The sequence below is a fragment of the Hemitrygon akajei genome, chromosome 8 (assembly GCF_048418815.1).
Source record: "Hemitrygon akajei chromosome 8, sHemAka1.3, whole genome shotgun sequence".
NCBI classification, from domain to species: domain Eukaryota; kingdom Metazoa; phylum Chordata; class Chondrichthyes; order Myliobatiformes; family Dasyatidae; genus Hemitrygon; species Hemitrygon akajei.
Window position 1 is genome coordinate 93,978,294 of NC_133131.1, and position 19,093 is coordinate 93,997,386.

Below are 19,093 nucleotides of genomic sequence, written 5' to 3' on the forward strand. Positions count from 1 at the left end.
TTCACTTTATAATACCTACTACTATATTGCACATGTACCTAAATTCTTTTTAAGATCAGATGCAGAAAAACCAACTATAAATAATAACAATTTCCCCAGATGACTGCTCTTGTTTCTTCTGATCGAAGAGCTTGCTCTCTTTCTTTAGGGATGTTTATAAAATTGTTTTTTTTTAAACAAATGTTTATACTGAACCTTGGTCCACCAGTTTTTCTTACTGACCAGCTCTGCTTGACTTGTAGAGTTCTTCCAGCACATGGGTAAAGCTGCTTTGAAGGTTGTGTAATAGCTATGCTCTGCAGGTCTGTGCAGAAATAAAGGGATGTTCAATAGAGGAAAGATAACCCCGTAATATGTCAGTCTAAATATAATTGTAGTTTGTTCTGGGATTCCTGTGATTTCCACATTGGTATGACAGCAGTGAACCAGGTAATCTGAATAATTGGCTTAGGAAATAGGTGGTTGTCCTCCTGGGACTAGAACCTACCTCTCCGGGGAGCCTGGTTTTGTATAAGGTCTCAGATTTTATTTTTTGATGAACCTGAAGCAGGACAAGTCACTCATATGAGTCACTCATTTGACAGAGGTAAGGAGATAAACTTCATACTGTAGGTCTCTGAGGTACCCAGTAGGATACCTTTGTCCTCTTGTGGCTCTCTGTGAGATTGCATGTGCATTGTAAGAGGGCCACAGAACACTGCGCATAGGAGGGAAGGACTGATGTCGTTTTGATGGTCTTGCATCAGATTAAGATGATAAAAGGAGATTGGCTCATGACTCAATTTTGGGGTGAATGCCATTAAGCAGAATGAGTGTGAAAGTCAACACAGAGAAAGCTGGCATTATTTGTGTGAAGGCAAAGTCTCCATTAAGGATTCATTAAATCAATTCAACAATATACTAAAATTTTTAAATGGAGAAACCTACCTCCACCAAGCTGCCTTGGGGTGTTTGCATTCTGTCTCTTTCTGACTAGGTGTAATGTGGGGGAGACAAATTAAAATATTTAGCAGGAATTTGCAAATGAAAGAAAACAGTAAGAAAGATTTGTGTATTATAATGAAATATCAGCTACTACAGCTGCACATTGCTCGCAGAAGAGCATCACTGAAGGGTCAGCGTTATAAGTTTGTGTGTAGGCTGTTGAAAAAATGTGGGAAAAGTAATTGAATATCACCATTAGAGATGTTGGTAATGGCAAAAAGCTAATGTAATGTATACATATACTGTACATATGTACATGTAGGAGTTCTAGCAACTGACATTCAAATACTCATGGTAACATTTGCTTGAATTAATTTAAAAATATTACTTGTATTACTGTGCAGCTAATATGATCCTTCCGATGTATTCTGTACAAGAGAAAATTACTAGTTTCACTTGTCTCTGCTTAGTCTAAACAGAAGGATGTAAGTAATGTGTCACAGAGCACGTAACCCATACTTGACAGTTGCATTCCCACTCTAGGTAGAAATTGAAGAAAGTAGAGTGGACACCAGTTTATTTTGCTGAATCAGTCGACTTAATTCTCAGACACTAAGCCAAATTGTAAGGTTGCTTGATTAGAGCTGGCTGTGCAAGGTTGTGGTCACCCAAGCCCAGGGAAGAGCTGATCCATAAAAGGAGGGGGGATTCTGGATAGAGATGGTTCAGAGGCGATCTTTCAGAATTTATGCTGATGGGAGGGAAAAGCAATCGAAAATGGTATTTTCAAATAGAAAAGAGCAGGATAAGAAAGCATGTTGAAGCCATGAAGTGCATGTACAAGGTAGATTTTAGGAATATTTATTGACAAACAGGAAAGGAAAGGCTGTTGAAATGTTTTAAGGATAAAACTGAAGAATGTTTAGTTATAGGAGTAGTGTGTATTGGTTAAAAAGAAAATAGTTATAACTAGTGGGTTTTTTTCTGCATCTGTTACTAGTATATTGCAATAGTTATTCAATGACCAAACACTGGGTAGAGGTGAGAAGATAAAAAAAACTGCAGGTAAACGCTCAGCAAGTCAGGCAGCATCTGTAGAAGGAGAAATGGTTAACATTTCATATCACAAGACCCTTCATCAGATGGCTAGTGCTGTGAGTGGAGGAGGATGTAAGGATTGATGTGTGGAGTGTCCTGGGTGTTTTTGCACATAAAGCACTGAAAGTTGACCTACAGCTATTGGAAGAAATTAGGAAGGCGGCTGTTATGTTGTTCTTCATTGCAAGAGATTTGATTACCAGGATACGTTGGTGTTGGCGCAGTTGTGTATGGTCCTGTTGCGACTGTACTTGGAATATTGTATACAGACCTGCCCTCTGGTGATAATTTATTCCTTGTCAGAAAGTGGAGAATTCTTCAGTTAGAAGAGATTAGACTGTGTATATTCTGCGTTTTGCAGAAGCATGATCTAATTAAAGACCATCTGCCTGGTTTTGTGCAGGGCAGGTCATGTCTGACGAACCTGAGTATTTTGAGGTGATGCTGAAGGTGGTTGATGAAGGTATATCATGGATCTTGTATACATAGATTTTAGTAAGGCATTTGACAAGGTCCTGCATGATAGCCTCACCCACAAAAGTAAGGGGTTCACAGTGACTTGGCTGTTAGGATTCAACATTGACTCTCTCAGGATAATGGATGGATATTGTCTGGATGGAGATTTGTAACAAGTGTTCCACAGTGATCTGTACTGGGACCTCTGTATGATTGTGTGTAAATTACTTGGATGAAAATGTAGTTGAGTGGGTGAGTAAATTTGAAGATGGTATAAAGATCGATGACATTGTGGATTGCATAGAAGTTAGCCAGAGGATGCAGAAGGATGTAGTCTAGTTACAGATATAAGAAGAGAAGTGATAAGTGAAACTTAATCCAGTTAAATAAGAGGTGCTACACATTGGGCGATCCAACATTAAAAGGAGAATACTCAGTTAATTATCCTGAACATCATTAAACAACAGGATCATGGGTTCCAGGTACATAAGACATAAGGAGCAGATTTAGGCCATCTGGCCCATTGAATCTGCTCTGCTATTCAATTGTGGTTGATCCTTTTGTTTTTAAATCTCCTCAGCTCCTGGCCTTCTCCCCATAACCTTTGATGCCATGTTCAATCAAAAACGTATCAATCTCTGCCATAAATACACCCAACAACATAGCCTCCTCAGTTGCATGTGGCAACAAATTCCACAAATTCACCACCCTTTGGCTGAAGAAGTTTCTCCGCATCTCTGTTTTGAAAGGGCGCCCCTCTATCCTGAGACTGTGCCCTCTTGTCCTGGACTCTTCCACCATGGGAAACATCCTTTCCACATCTCCTCTGTCTAGGCCTTCCAACATTCAAAAGGTTTCAATGAGATCCCCCCTTAGCCTTCTGAATTCCAGTGAGTACAGACCCAGAGCCATCAAACGTTCCCTTCCATTCCTGGAATCATCCTTGTGAACCTCCTCTGGACCTTCTCCAATGCCAGCACATCTTTTCTAAGATGAAGGGTCCAAAACTGTTCACAATACTCAAAGGAAGACCTCACCAGTGCCTTATAAAGCCTCAGCATCACATCACTGCTCTTGTATTCTAGACCTCTTGAAATGAATGCTAACATGGCATTTGCCTTGCTCACCACCAACTCAACCTGCAAGTTAACCTTCAGGGTGTTCTGCACAAGGACTCCCAAGTTCCTCTTCATCTCAGATTCCTGGATTTTCTCCCCGTTTAGAAAAGTCTTCACATTTATTTCTACTACCAAAGTGCATGATCCTGAATTTTCCAACATTGTATTTTGCTTGCCACTTTCTTGTCCATTCTCCTAAAATGTCTAAGTCCTTCTGCAGCTTACCTGTCTTCCTCAACATTACCTGCCCTTCCACCAATCTTAATATCATCTGCAAACTTGGCAACAAAGCCATCTGTTCCATCACCTAAATCATTTATATACAGCATAAAAAGAAGTGGTCCCAACACTGACCCCCTGCAGACCACCTCTAGTCACTGGCAGCCAACCAGAAAAGGATCCTTTTATTCTCACTCACTGCCTCCTACCAATCAGCCAATGCTGTAACCTTGTTAGTAACTTTCCTGTAATACCATGGGCTCTTAACTTGGTAAGCAGCCTCATGTGTGGCACCTTGTCAAAGGCTTTCTGAAAGTCCAAATATACAACATCCACTGCATCCCCTTTGTCTATCCTACTTGTAATCTCCTCAAAGAATTCCAACAGGTTCGTCAGGTACGATTTTCCTTGAAGGAAACCATGCTGACTTTGTACTACCTTGTCCTGTGTCACCAAGTATTCCATCACTTCATCCTCAACAATTGACTCCCAACATCTTCCCAATCACTGAGGTCAGGCTAGTTGTTCTATAACTTCCTTTCTGCTGCCTTCCTACTTTCTTAAAGAGTGGAGTAACATTTGCAGTTTTCCAGTCCTCTGGCACCATGTCAGAGTCCAATGATTTTTGAAAGGTCATTGCTAATGCCACCACAATCTCTAATGCTACCTCTTTCAGAACCTTAGGGTGCAGTTCCACTGGTCCGGGTGACTTATGTACCTTTAGGTCTTTCAGCTTCTTGAGCAGTTTCTCTCTCGTAACAGTAACTGCACCCACTTCTCTTCCTTCTCACTACAACATCAGGTATACTGCTGGTGTCTTCCATAGCAAAGACTGACGCAAAATTCTCCCCCGTTATTATTTCTCCTGCCTCACTTTCTAGTGGTCCTATATCCACTCTCATTTCTCTTTCATTTTTAACATTCTTGAAAAAACTTACTATCCACTTTGATACTATTTGTTAGCTTGCTTTCATATTTCATCTTTTCCCGTCTAATGATTTTAGTTGCTCTGTGTAGGTTTTTTAAAACCCAATCCACTATCTTCCCACTATTTTTTGCTTTGTTGTATGCCCTTTCTTTTGCTTTTACAATATCTTGGACTTCCCTTGTCAGCTACAGTTGTACTATTTTACCAATTGACTATTTCTTCATTTTTGGAATACAGATGTCCTGTACCTTCCTCATTTTTCTCCAGAAATGCACACCATTGCTGCTCTGCTGTCATCCCTGCCAGCAGCTCCTTCCAATTTACTTTGGCCAACTCCTCTCTCATACCACTGTGATTTCCCTTACTCCACTGAAATACTGCTACATCAGACTTTACTTTCTCCCTATTAAATTTCAAGTTGAACACAATCATATTGTGATCACTGAGAGTTCTTTAACCTTAAGCTCTCTAATTGCCTCCGGTTCATTCATAACACCCAATCCAGTATAGCTGATCCCTTAGTAGGCTCAATGCCTACTGCTCTAAAAAGCTACATATCTCTTAGGCATTCAACAAACCTACTCTCTTGAGATCCATTACCAACCTGATTTTTCCCAATCAACCTGCATGTTAAAATCTCCCATGACTGCCATAACATTGCCCTTTTGACTCGCCTTTTCTATTTCCAGTTGTAACCTGTGTTCCTCTTTCCACCCACTCTTGGGAGACCTGTATAACTGCCATCAGGGTCCTTTTACCCTTGCAGTTTCTTAACTCAACCCACAAGGATTCAACATCTTCCGATCCTATGTCACATCTTTCTACTGATTTGATGCCATTCTTCACCAGTAGAGCCACATCACCCCCTCTGCCTACCTTCCTATCCCTCCGATATAATGTGTAACATGGTCCCGGGGAGTGACTGCACATAGTAAAGAATGCATATGGCATTTTTTTGCCTTCATTAGTTGAGGCACTGAGTTCAAGAGCTAGGAAATTATGTTACAGCTTTATTAAAAACTCTGTTTAGGCCACATTTGAAGTATTGTGTTCAGTTCTAGTTGCCTCAACAAAGGAATGATGTGGAGGCTTTGGAGAAGGTGCAAAAGCGATTGGCCAGGATACTGCCTGGTTTGAAGGATGTGCTATGAGGAAAGGTTGGACAAGCTTGGGCTTTTTTCTCTATGATGGTTGAGATTTAATAAAAGTTTATTAGATTATGAGAGACACAGATGGTAGACAGCCACAATCTTGGGTTTGAAATGTCTAGTACTAGAGGGCATGTATTTAAGCTGAGCAGGGGAAAGTGCAAATTGCAACTCTGAAATTACGGAATTTGACGTGCATGCAGATGTTATATATAAAATAATGAATATGCTGCATTAGTTCATCACTGTGTCACTAGTTGGTCATTTTTGTACACAATGCAGTTACCTGTTTCTAGAAGTGATATTGAAATACTGTTTGTCTTTTATGGTCATCTCTTGCCTAGTATCAGAAACAGAATCACTTTATTGTCAGTGTATTAATTGATTGTGGTTTGGTGCCAAGCATAAATCACTGGATAATATCATACAGATAACATAATAGCAACCGACGGTTTACAAGATAACCGTGCAAACAGCCATGAACGATTGCCAATTAGCAGAACGGTCACATGCGCAAATGTCAATAATCAAACTTAAATAAATGTGAACGTGTAAACAGACTCAATAATTATCAACAGAACAAGGAGAGCAGGAATGAGCATTTAACAGATGTTGTGCAGGGACAGTTATGGTATTACACCTGAGTGAGTTTAGTTGAGAAGCTGGATAGCTACAGGCGAGAAGCTTTGGAGGTGACGTGTAGTCCTGGTGGTGATGCACTTGTAGCATCTCCCTGATGGTAATTTGATAAATAGATGACTGCTAGGGTGAGAGAAGCCAGCAGTAATTTGTTCAGCTCTTTTCTTCACTCTGATGATGAACAGGTCTTTTAATGTCAGTAGCTGACAGCCAGTGATCTTCTCCACTGAGTGGATCAGTCAGTGCAACCTGGACTTGGAGAGGGTGGAGACAGCGGAAAACCAAATGGTGATACAGGTGGTCACAACACTCTTAATGATGGCTGAGTAAAAATTCATCAGGATACACCCTGAAATGTTAAATTTCCTTAAGATGACAGAGGAAGAACAACCTCTGGGCTTCCTAGTGCTGAACATACCGTGCTTGTCCTACTTCAGTGTGCTGGTAATGGTAGTCCCCAGGAATTTGAATGACTTGATCACAGACGCAGCCTGATCATTAATTTCCAAGGGGGTAGGGGGTTGTCAGCGGACGTCAGTCCTTGTTTGCACTGTCTTGATAGCATTCAGCTCCAAGTTGTTACATGCACACCATGCTGCAAGGTGGTCTACCTTTCTTTGATAGCAGGTTGCATCATTATTAGTGATTAGACTCTGTGAACTTTATGATTTAATGGATTTGTCTGTGGAGGTACAGTCATTTGAATAAAGTGAGAACAGGAAGGGTGAAAGAACTCAGCCCCAGGGCTGACATTGGATTGGACGAGTAGGAGCCCAGCCTTGCATATTGCTTCTGGGCTTCCAGTCAGAAAGCTCATAATTCTCTGACAGCTATTGTAGGGTATAGCTAGCTGGGGTAGCTTGTTGTGGAGCAACTTTGGAACAATAACATTGAAGGTGGAGCTAAAATCCAGAAACAAGATCCTCATAAAGGTGTTCAAATGTTGAAAAATGTAATGAAGGCACAAGTTAACTGCATCCTCAGCTGAGCAATTTGTGTTATAAGCAGCCTGTAGCAGAGGATCAGTAACAGACGTAAGGTAGGCCAACATCAGACATTCAAAGGTTTTCATAACTACTGAAGTCAAACTGACTGGCCAAGAATCATTAAGTCTAGTGATCTTGTTTTTCTTGTGAACTGGAACAATTGTAGCAACTTTAAACCAGTCCAGAACCTTGCATAATTGCAAAGAGTTGTTAAATACCTCTGTGAAGCGAGGTGCTAGCTGACCCACACAGTGCCTCAGAGTACCAGGTCAGACCCCATCAGAGTCTGCAGCTTTCCTAATAATCTGTTTTCCAAATGGTTTGTGAACATCTTCTTGCTTCACAGAAAACTAGGTTGTCTAGATGTGGTAAGCAATGGTTCGGGAAGTTGAGAGGGGAATGTGTTGCTGTGAATTGCCTCTGTAGGCAGATGGTTTTTTATGGATCCATTTTTCTTTATAACACAAATGTATTTTTATTCTTGGAATTATTTTAATTAACCCATGTGAACTGCAGTGATGTTCAATTCAATCTGCAGGAAAGGTATAAAGTTTCATTCACTAGCCTGGTAATAGTTTTTAGCTTTTGCACTGCTAAGTACTATTGTACTTTTTATTTTTAAAAATGCTTTTGTTACCCTATTCAGGGTGAAATTTCAGGATTTTTTTCCCCCAGATAGGACTAGCTCTGGAGCTGTTTCAGGATGAAGCTTACAATCTTTACACACAGCGTTTGACTCCTAAATATCTCCTAAACTATTTCTCTAAAATTTGGCATCATCCTGTTTCTCCATTCCAAAATTTCCCCTTTTGGAAATTCAGTCTATGTAGAGAGATACTATTAGACAATAGACAATAGGTGCAGAAGTAGACCATTCAGCCCTTCGAGCCTGCACCGCCATTTTGAGATCATGGCTGATCATCTACTATCAATACCCGGTTCCTGCCTTGTCCCCATATCCCTTGATTCCCCTATCCATAAGATACCTATCTAGCTCCTTCTTGAAAGCATCCAGACAATTGGCCTCCACTACCTTCCGAGGCAGTGCATTCCATACCCTCACAACTCTCTGGGAGAAGAAGTTTTTCCTTAACTCTGTCCTAAATGACCTACCCCTTATTCTCAAACCATGCCCTCTGGTACTGGACTCTCCCAGCATCTGGAACATATTTCCTGCCTCTATCTTGTCCAATCCCTTAATAATCTTATATGTTTCAATCAGATCCCCTCTCAATCTCCTTAATTCCAGCGTGTACAAGCCCAGTCTCTCTAACTTCTCTGCGTAAGACAGTCCAGACATCCCAGGAATTAACCTCATGAATCTACGCTGCACTTCCTCTACAGCCAGGATGTCCTTCCTTAACCCTGGAGACCAAAACTGTACACAATACTCCAGGTGTGGTCTCACCAGGGCTCTGTACAAATGCAAGAGGATTTCCTTGCTCTTGTACTCAATTCCCTTTGTAATAAAGGCCAACATTCCATTAGCCTTCTTCACTGCCTGCTGCATTTGCTCATTCACCTTCAGTGACTGATGAACAAGGACTCCTAGATCTCTTTGTATTTCTCCCTTACCTAACTCTACACCATTCAGATAATAATCTGCCTTCCTGTTCTTACTCCCAAAGTGGATAACCTCACACTTAATCACATTAAACGTCATCTGCCAAGTATCTGCCCACTCACCCAGCCTATCCAAGTCACCCTGAATTCTCCTAACATCCTCATCACATGTCACACTGCCACCCAGCTTAGTATCATCAGCAAATTTGCTGATGTTATTCTCAATGCCTTCATCTAAATCATTGACGTAAATCGTAAACAGCTGTGGTCCCAATACCGAGCCCTGTGGCACCCCACTAGTCACCACCTGCCATTCCAAGAAACACCCATTCACCGCTACCCTTTGCTTTCTATCTGCCAACCAGTTTTCTATCCATGTTAATGTCTTCCCCCCCAATGCCATGAGCTTTGATTTTATCCACCAATCTCCTATGTGGGACCTTATCAAATGCCTTCTGAAAATCGAGGTACACTACATCCACTGGATCTCCCCCGTCTGACTTCCTGGTTACAACCTTGAAAAACTCCAACAGATTAGTCAAGCATGACTTACCCTTGGTAAATCCATGCTGGCTCGGCCCAATCCTATCACTGCTATCTAGATATGCCACTATTTCATCCTTAATAATGGACTCTAGCATCTTTCCCACCACCGATGTCAGGCTGACAGGTCGATAGTTCTCTGTTTTCTCCCTCCATCCTTTCTTAAAAAGTGGGATAACTTTAGCCATTCTCCAATCCTCAGGAACTGATCCTGAATCTAAGGAACATTGGAAAATGATTACCAATGCATCCGCAGTTTCCAGGGCCACCTCCTTTAGTACCCTAGGATGCAGACCATCTGGACCTGGGGATTTGTCAGCCTTCAGTCCCATCAGTCTACTCATCCACGTTTCCTTCCGAATGTCAATCTGTTTCATTTCCTCTGTTACCCTATGTCCTTGGCCCATCCATACATCTGGGAGATTGCTTGTGTCTTCCTTAGTGAAGACAGATCTAAAGTACTCATTAAATTCTTCTGCCATTTCTCTGTTTCCCATAACAATTTCACCCAATTCATTCTTCAAGGGCCCAACATTGTTCTTAACTATCTTCTTTCTCTTCACATACCTAAAAAAGCTTTTCCTATCCTCCTTTATATTCCTGGCTAGCTTGCGTTCGTACCTCATTTTTTCTCCCCATATTGCCTTTTTAGTTAAGTTCTGTTGTTCTTTAAAAATTTCCCAATCATCTGTCCTCCCACTCACCTTAGCTCTGTCATACTTCCTTTTTTTTTAATGCTATGCAATCTCTGACTTCCTTTGTCAACCACTGTGGCCCCTTTCCCCCCTTTGAATCCTTCCTTCTCCGGGGGATGAACTGATTTTGCACCTTGTGCATTATTCCCAAGAATACCTACCATTGCTGTTCCACTTTCTTTTCTGCTAGGATATCCGTCCAGTCAACTTTAGCCAGCTCCTCCCTCATGGCTCCATAGTTTCCCCTGTTCAACTGCAACACTGACACCTCCGAGCTGCCCTTATCCTTCTCAAATTGCAGATAAAAACTTATCACATTATGATCACTACCTCCTAAAGGCTCCTTTACTGCAAGATCGCTTATCAAATCCTGTTCATTACATAACACTAAATCCAGAATAGTCTTGTCCCTGGTCGGCTCTCGTACAAGCTGTTCCAAGAATGCATCCCGTAGGCACTCTACAAACTCCCTATCCTGGGGTCCAGCACCAACCTGATTCTCCCAGTTCACCTTACTATTGGTAAGAAGAAATACATGGTTATATTTTGTTAAAAAATAAACTACTCTTAAGTGAGGGTGTTTGAACAGGAAGTTTGACTCTGAATTATAGTGTTGCATAGTGTTGATCAACCCGATAGGTTAAAAAAATCTTTTACAGATGGTGCAATCATTGGATGAGAAGAGTTGTGCCCATTTATGAAACATCCTATTTAACAATACATCTGATATTTCTGAAAGTTTTTTGTATTTGTTCTGCTTTTTTTGCTGTGATAATGATTGAACCCCCGTAGGACAGTTTTTTAGGATGCCTTAAAGAGGATGTATCACATGACCTTTCTCACACCCAGTACAGAACCTCCCACAAACAATGCTCAGTAGAAATATGTGTTCCCGTTGCTTGTAGATTGAATATAGTCAAAGCCCAATATACTGTATGAATGCCAAGCAATTGGTACACAAGTTAAGGTTTTGCCAATTAACTTTTCATCTACAGTTAAGTTGCTTATGTATTGGGTATTCATCTTAAATTTAAGTAGTTTATTCACAGAGGTTTCCTCACATTGATGGTACAATCAAAATGATAGAATTCTGTCCACTATTGATTAAGTATTAAAACTTTCAACTAAGGCAGAATGAGTAAAAGATGGCCATTATGTAATACTACATTAAAATCGGTGTAGTGGAACAGATGCTTCTTCTGTAAGGACTAAAGCTTACATGCAAAATTGATGGCATAAAATTCTGGTGGGATCATCTGTCGGTAGGGAGTAGTATTGTGTAATGGGTGTTTCTTTTTTTTCCCATCTTCCCAAGAAAAAATATTTTAGCCTTTTGGTATATTTTCCACAACTTCAAGTGTACAATGAACATGCCCACCCTTAATTGGAAAAATACAAGTTGTGTGATTTTATTAAAAATTACTATCTCTAGTTAAGAATTGTTTTGATATATTGAAAGTTGATATCTATTAATTCACCTGAGTTAGGTTATAATTAATTCTCTTTTTGTGGCATTAAAAACCTTGATCACTTGCCTTTTTGTGCTTAAACTTTCTTCATAAATGTGCCCTGCACCTTTGAACTCATAAATATTGGAGAGTGTGTATGATATCATTTATTTCGCAATATAGTACTCAAGGGAAAATGATGATGAGTCTGAATTCAAAGTATTTTCTTTGATCCCTTTGGGTTTGCTTCTAAAAGCTGACATTGGGCAGAGTTTTTACTGAGTAATCTGCTAAATATGAATTTGGAATTCAATAGAATGTGTCTTTTGCTTTCTGCCACATTTGGTATGTCTTTCCTGGTTCCCACTTGGTGTCAGAGGTGCTGGTTTGCAGGTTTCTGGATTGGTACCATTTGTATTTCAGCTCTGCCAACTAAGTAATGGCCATTGTAATTTATGGCCAGCTAGTCTCTGACTGAGAGTTCAACAAAGGAAAACCTTTGGAGTGGAGAACCTCAATCTTAAAAAAAAACTTTAAAAATTATTTTCCCCAGATCACCAATTTACTTTTGCTAGATTTTGATTCTTGATTTTTTTTAAAAGCAAGCGTCTACCCTGTTAGTATCTGCAGGTAATTACATTCAGCACCCTAACAATATCATTATGTGAGAAAGCTGAAATGATGGTGTTCCTGATAATTCTGGACAAACTGGAGAAGGAGCAGAACAAAACTATTGAGAGATAGAACAGTCTCAGCAGATTCTGCACAGTGGGCATAGGCGACTTCATCTTTGAGAAATTGTTTGTGGAACTCTGCATGTGATGCTCGTTAACAAATTGGTCCTCAATCTACCTTCTACTAGATCTTGTCTGAAGCAATGACAGTCCTTGATCTTTATTCGGTTTCAAGTCAGGTAGTGGAGATCTCTAATGCAAGTTAAGGAATTACAGTGATGTGCATGCAACAGAACACACTACCATTAAATCAAATTCTACACTTAATTTTAGCTAGTTGAGACCCAAATGATCATGAGGGACCTGTTATTGTCATTAGCAAGTTGATTATCTGCTAAATATGCCCTTTGAGAAAACTATTCCAAGCCAAATCTTGGAGCATCAGGAAACTGTAGGTTAGGGATAAAGTATTTCTTTTAAAAATAAACTTCAGTGCATTTTATAATTTGGTGTTCACTTACCTCCCAGTTGCTCTCCGCAGTCTCACTTGCAACATCTGTTGGTAGTTATTATAGTGTCGTGTGGTTGGTCTAAGGGTTAAGACATTAACTGTGTCCTTAATCTTGCCACAGCAGCAATGTTCCAGTAAATTACAGTTTAAATATAGATCAAATTGAAAAGTCCAAATTACATGCTGCTGTAGAAAATCTCTTCATAGTGATGGGTTGCAACGTAACTGAAATGCAGTTATCAAATATTGCCTTCTCCAGGTGAAAAATATTGTTCCATTCTACTTGTAGTAGCTGAAGAATGAACAGAACTAATTTTAGATATTGCTGTTGAGGCCATTAACATCTGCGTGAAGCATGTTTTCCCGATTTCCCCCCCCCCCCCTTTCTGATATCCCATCGTACCACTTATGGGGAGGTTTGGAATATTAATACAATCTTTTAAAATTCATATTAGTTTCTGAATTCCTTGTTGATTGTTCTGATATCTAAAATGCTCTGCTCTATTAAAACTGTGACCCCAAAGCAAAGCAATTAGTTCAGAAAAGCATTCTGCCCAGAAGCAAGCTGATTAACAAAAAAATTGGTGAGAACAGCATATATAACGACTTGTTGGGTGATAGGTGATCAGGTTCAGAATGTTTCTCAGGCAAATGTTTGCACAGGTTTCAGTTAGTGATTTCGGGCTTGCGGCATAGATGTAGCAAGTCCTTGTAAACAATGAAGTATCCATAGCAGTCATTAGTAAGACATATGATTAAAAGATGTCACTTATTCGTTCATCATCAATTTAACTAGGAAAAGGGAACACAATCACTGAACAAAATGTGTTCTTGACCTTTGCTATGAAGTGTATTTCATTATTGTTTTTGAGTAAATATTGCAGTTGTAATATAGTAATACATTATAATGTACTGTACAACTTTAAAAAATTATATTTTGAACAGAGAAGTCTGGGAACAGGAATAGACTTCAAGCCCTCAAGCCTGTTCGGTTTTTTGATAAGATCAGTATCTTAACTCCATCCAGCTGCCTTGGCTCCATATTCTTTTTGTTTGCTTTTGTTCCTTTGTCTAGCAAAAAAAAAACATGGTCTCATTTAAACTTGTGTCCATGGTTTTTGTGAGTTATACATTCAAACACCCCTTTCTGTAAAGAAGCTTCTTAACTTCTCTCCTGAATCGTCAGGCTCTGACTTTTAAGGTTAATTATTTTGTCCTCCCCACCGATATAGAATGAAGGTTATTTCCCATGTTCCTCTTTCCCCATGAAATTGTGGAAGCTGGCTTCTTCCTCTGTACAAGCCATGACGTAATATAGAGACAGCAGTTTGAAATATACTATGGATGCATGAACTCAGATGATTGTGGCTTGTATACAATCAGCAGAACCATGGTTGAACTGACCAAAAGCAACCTATGGTAATTTTATCAATCCCACAATGTTATCTTCCATAGGAAGTTTGCAGACGTTTTGCATTGTTCAAGAAAGTGAGTAGAGATAACCCAGGAAATTTTAGACCAGTGAGTTTTACTTCAGTGGTGGACAAGTTGTTGGAGAAGATCCTGAAAGGCAGGATTTATGAACATTTGGAGATACATTATCTGATTAAAGAGAGTCAGCATGGCTTTTGTCAAGGGCAGGTCGTGCCTTACAAACCTGACTAAATTCTTTGAGGATGTAACAAAACACATTGATGAAGGTAGAGCAGTGGATGTAGTGTATATGGATTTCAATAAGGCTTTTGATAAGGTTCCCATGTGAGACTCATTCAGAAATTAAGGAGGCATGGGATCCAAGGAGACCTTGCTTTGTGGAACCAGAATTGGATTGCTCACAGAAGGCAAAGGGTAGTTGTAAATGGTTCTTATTCTGCATGGAGTATGGTGACCAGTGATGTTCCACAGGGATCTGTTCTGGGACCCCTCCTCTTTGTGATTTTTATAAATGACCTGGATGAGGAAGTAGAAGGGTAGGTTAGTAAGTTTACTAATGACACAAAAGTTGGAGGTGTTATGGATAGTCTGGAGGATTGTCAGAGGTTACAGTGGGACATTGATAGAATGCAGAACTGGACTGAGAAGTGGCAGATGGAGTTCAACCCAGATAAGTGTGAAGTGGTTCAATTTGGTAGGTCAAATTTGAAGACAATATAATATTAATGATAAGACTCTTGGCAGTGTGGGGTCTTGGGGTCCAAGTCCATAGGACACTCAAAGCTACTGCGTAGGTTGACAGTGTTAAGAAGGCATATGGTATGTTGGCCTTCGTCAACCACGGGACTGAGTTCAAGAGCCGTGAGGTAATATTACAGCTATTTAAGATCTTGGTCAGACTCCACTGTGGAGTACTGTGTTCATTTCTGGTCACCTCACTACGGGAAGGATGTGGATACTATAGAGAGAGTGCAGAGGAGATTTACAAGAATGTTGCCTGGATTGAAGAGCATATCTTATGAGAATAGGTTGAGTGAACTTGGTCTTTTCTACTTGGAGCGACAGAGGATGAGTGGTGACCTGATAGATGTGTATAAGGTGATGGGAGGCATTGATCGTGTGGATAGCCAGACGCTTTTTTCCCAGGGCTGAAATGGCTAACACAAGGGGGCAGAGTTTCAAGGTGCTTGGATGTAGGTACAAAAGGATGTTAGAAGTATGTTTTTCACACAGAGATGGTGGGTGCGTGGAATGCACTGCCAGCAAAATTTGTAGAAGCAGATACAATAGGGTCTTTTAAGTGACTCTTAGATAGGCACATGGAGCTTAGAAAAATAGAGGGCTATGCAGTAGGGAAATTCTAGGCAGTTTCTAGAGTAGGTTATATGGTTGGCACAACACTGGGCCGAAGGGCCTGTAATGTGCTGTAGATTTCTGTGTTTCTATGTTTTTTATTCCTTTAGTGTGAAATATTTACCTGTATAACTTTCACTTTAATGGTGCATTTACTGCGTCCCACGTGGTGAAAACAATGGCCGCTTTATTCAGAGCATCCGTTCAATGAGCAGCCAATCTTTCAGGTTGCTTGTTATTTTACATCTCTTTTGCACTTTCACTGTGATGTTTTTGCTGTTCAACTCCTATTGTGATGGAAGGAAGCTCAAGAAACAATATTCCCTTGCTATCAGTTGAACTTTTTTATAAGTTTGTCCATTTCAGATCTTCATCAAGACAGCTGTTTGTTTCTCCCATAACCTCTCACCCCTCCTTCCCCCAACCCATCAGCCATAGAGAGCAGGACTGGGAATAGAATCTCCATTCTCCTTCCTGATATTCTGCATTTACTTTTGTTCCATTACCTTCTCTCAATGTTTCACTTTACAGCATCATCCTTCCTTAATCTGTCATTTAATTTACCTTTCCTTCCATTCCATCATAGGTCTTTATGCGTTTGCCTTTTCCCTTCTACCCACCTGGCCCCACCACAGCTCTTCTGCTTCCTTGATATTACACTTAGAGAGTTTTACTTCTTTCAGATCTGAAGCAACTTGCAATCGTAACAACAGATGACCTAAAACATTAACTCTGCTTTAATGATCTAATGACTGGATTTTCTTTTAAGCTTGTTTTGGAGTTGTCACTTAACTATGGGAATAAAAGTTAAGAACTTTTGTTTAAAAACTTTGCCTTTTGCTACCTGCTGTCATCTGTAGATTCTGTTCTTGTACATAAATGCAGAAAAGTTAATGTGTGAAGTGGAGGGAAATTAACAGACCTATGTGATAATAGAACATAGAATAGTACAGCACATTACAGGCCCTTTGGCCCACAATTTTGTGCTGACCTTCAAACCCTGCCTCCCATATAACCCCCCCCCACCTTAAATTCCTCCATATACCTGTCTAGTAGTCTCTTAAATTTCACTAGTGTATCTGCCTCCACCACTGACTCAGGCAGTGCATTCTACGCACCAACCACTCTCTGAGTGAAAAACCTTCCTCTAATATCCCCCTTGGACTTCCCTCCCCTTACCTTAAAGCCATGTCCTCTTGTACTGAGCAGTGGTGCCCTGGGGAAGAGGCGCTGGCTGTTCACTCTGTCTATTCCTCTTAATATCTTGTACACCTCTATCTTGTCTCCTCTCATCCTCCTCCTCTCCAAAGAGTAAAGCCCTAGCTCCCTTAATCTCTCATCATAATCCATACTCTCTAAACCAGGCAGCATCCTGGTAAATCTCCTCTGTACCCTTTCCAATGCTTCCACATCCTTCCTATAATAAGGCGACCAGAACTGGACACAGTTTGTCTAACTAGAGTTTTATAGAACTGCATCATTACATCGCGTCTCTTAAACTCTATCCCTCAACTTATGAAAGCTAACACCCCATAAGCTTTCTTAACTACCCTATCTACCTTTTATTTTTCCTTTTATCTTGCAGAAGATGAAGATGATGAGATGCCTGAACTGAATCTTGGAATTGAGTCTGAGTTGGAGAACCAAGAATCAAAACCTGAAAGTAAAGAAGGTAAATCATTTTAATATGTGTGGAATCCATTGGCGCCTAGTGGGTGGGAAAAATGTTCTTTACGCTAAGCCATGCTTAACGTGAAATGACAAAGATCCTGCCAATGGTATCAGAATTGATTTCAGGGGTAGGTGGCAAACAGGGTTCTAAAAGCAAAATCTTAGCTCTGCAGTCTGAGTATTTACATAATTTGCTATTGAATGTTATGTCAGGTGGTGTCTGGTTTTAGACTCTCGTCCTGTAGAATCAGAATTGCCTGTGCAAATATCAATTAAATTGTGCAAATTGTTGAAATAGTGGATTAAAAATATGTATAACATCACTGATGCTAGGTAATTTTGGTTAGCAATTGTAAGTTTATACAGTTGAAACATGAACAAGTAAACCAGATAAAAAAGAATTAAAGTGGCTACCTTTTACGAAGATTGGATTTGTAGTCAGTCAGAGCACTACAGCACAGAAACAGGCCCTTCGGCCCATCTAGTCCATGCCAAACTTTTATTCTGCTTAGGCACAACTGCACCCCTCCTATACCATCCCTGTGATTGTACTTATCCAAACTTCTCTTCAATGTTTACTCACACCCATATACACCACTTTCCCAGGCACCTCATTCCATACTTGCACCACACTCTGGGTGAAGAAGTTCCCTCTCGGGTTTCCCTTAAATATTTCACCTTTCACTGTTAACTCATAACCTCTCGTCCTAGTCCCACCCAACCTCAGTGGAAAAAGCCTGCTTGCATTAACCCTATCTATGCCCCATCAATATTGTGTTTATCTCTATCAAATCTCCTCTCATTCTTTTATGCTCCAGGGAATGAAGATTTTACCTATCCAACCTTTCCTATAACTTGGGTCTTCAGTTTCTAGCAACATACTTGTAAATTTTCTCTGTACTCTTTCATCTTATTGATATCCTTCCTATAGATGAGTGATCAGCACTGTACATAATACTCCACATTTGGCCTCACTAATTTTACAATTTCAACATAACATCTCAACTCCTGTACTCATGCTGACTTATGAGGCCAATGTTCCTAAACCTTTCTTTATGACCCTATCTACGTGATATCACTTTCCAGGAATTATGGATCTGTATTCCTATATCCTTCTGTTCTACCACACTCCTCAGTGCCCTACCCTGATTGGTCCTGCTGAACTGCAACACCTCTCACTTGTCTGACCATTTTCAGCCCATTTTCCTAACTGGTCTAGATCCTGCTGAAAGCTTTCATAGCTTTCCTCACGGTCTATTACGCTCCCAGTCTTGGTGACATCTGCAAATTTGCAGATCCAGCTTACCACATTATTCACGTTGTTTAAATGGATGGCAAACAACAATGGACCCTGCACTGATCCCTGCCACACACCACTAATCACAGGCCTCCAGTTAGAGAGTCAACCATCCACTACCACTCTTTGGCTTCTCCCAATGTCAAATCCAATTTACTATATCCTGAATGCCAAAGCAACTGCATCTTCTTGACAGCCTCCCATGTCGGACTTTGTCAAAGGCCTTGCTAAAGTCCAAGTAGACAACATCAGTGCCTTTCTTTCATCAACTTTCCTGGTAACCTCCTTGGAAAAACTCTACAGGATTGGTTAGACACTACCTCCCAAACACAAAGCCATGTTGGTTATCCCTCATCAGGCCCCATTCATCCATCCGTAATAAAAATAA

The 19,093-nt window shown here is 40.3% G+C and overlaps 1 protein-coding gene across 5 annotated transcripts in view; it reads left to right on the forward strand.

Moving 5' to 3' along the window:
- The window catches only part of LOC140732059 (cytoplasmic dynein 1 intermediate chain 1), a 215,358-nt gene that overhangs the window by 116,430 nt on the left and 79,835 nt on the right, over positions 1 to 19,093 (forward strand). For all 5 annotated transcript variants that reach the window (XM_073054184.1, XM_073054183.1, XM_073054185.1 and 2 more), the window contains one exon: positions 17,323 to 17,409. In XM_073054184.1, coding sequence (XP_072910285.1) covers positions 17,323 to 17,409 — 87 coding nt within the window. The remainder of the gene's footprint in view (positions 1 to 17,322; positions 17,410 to 19,093) is intronic.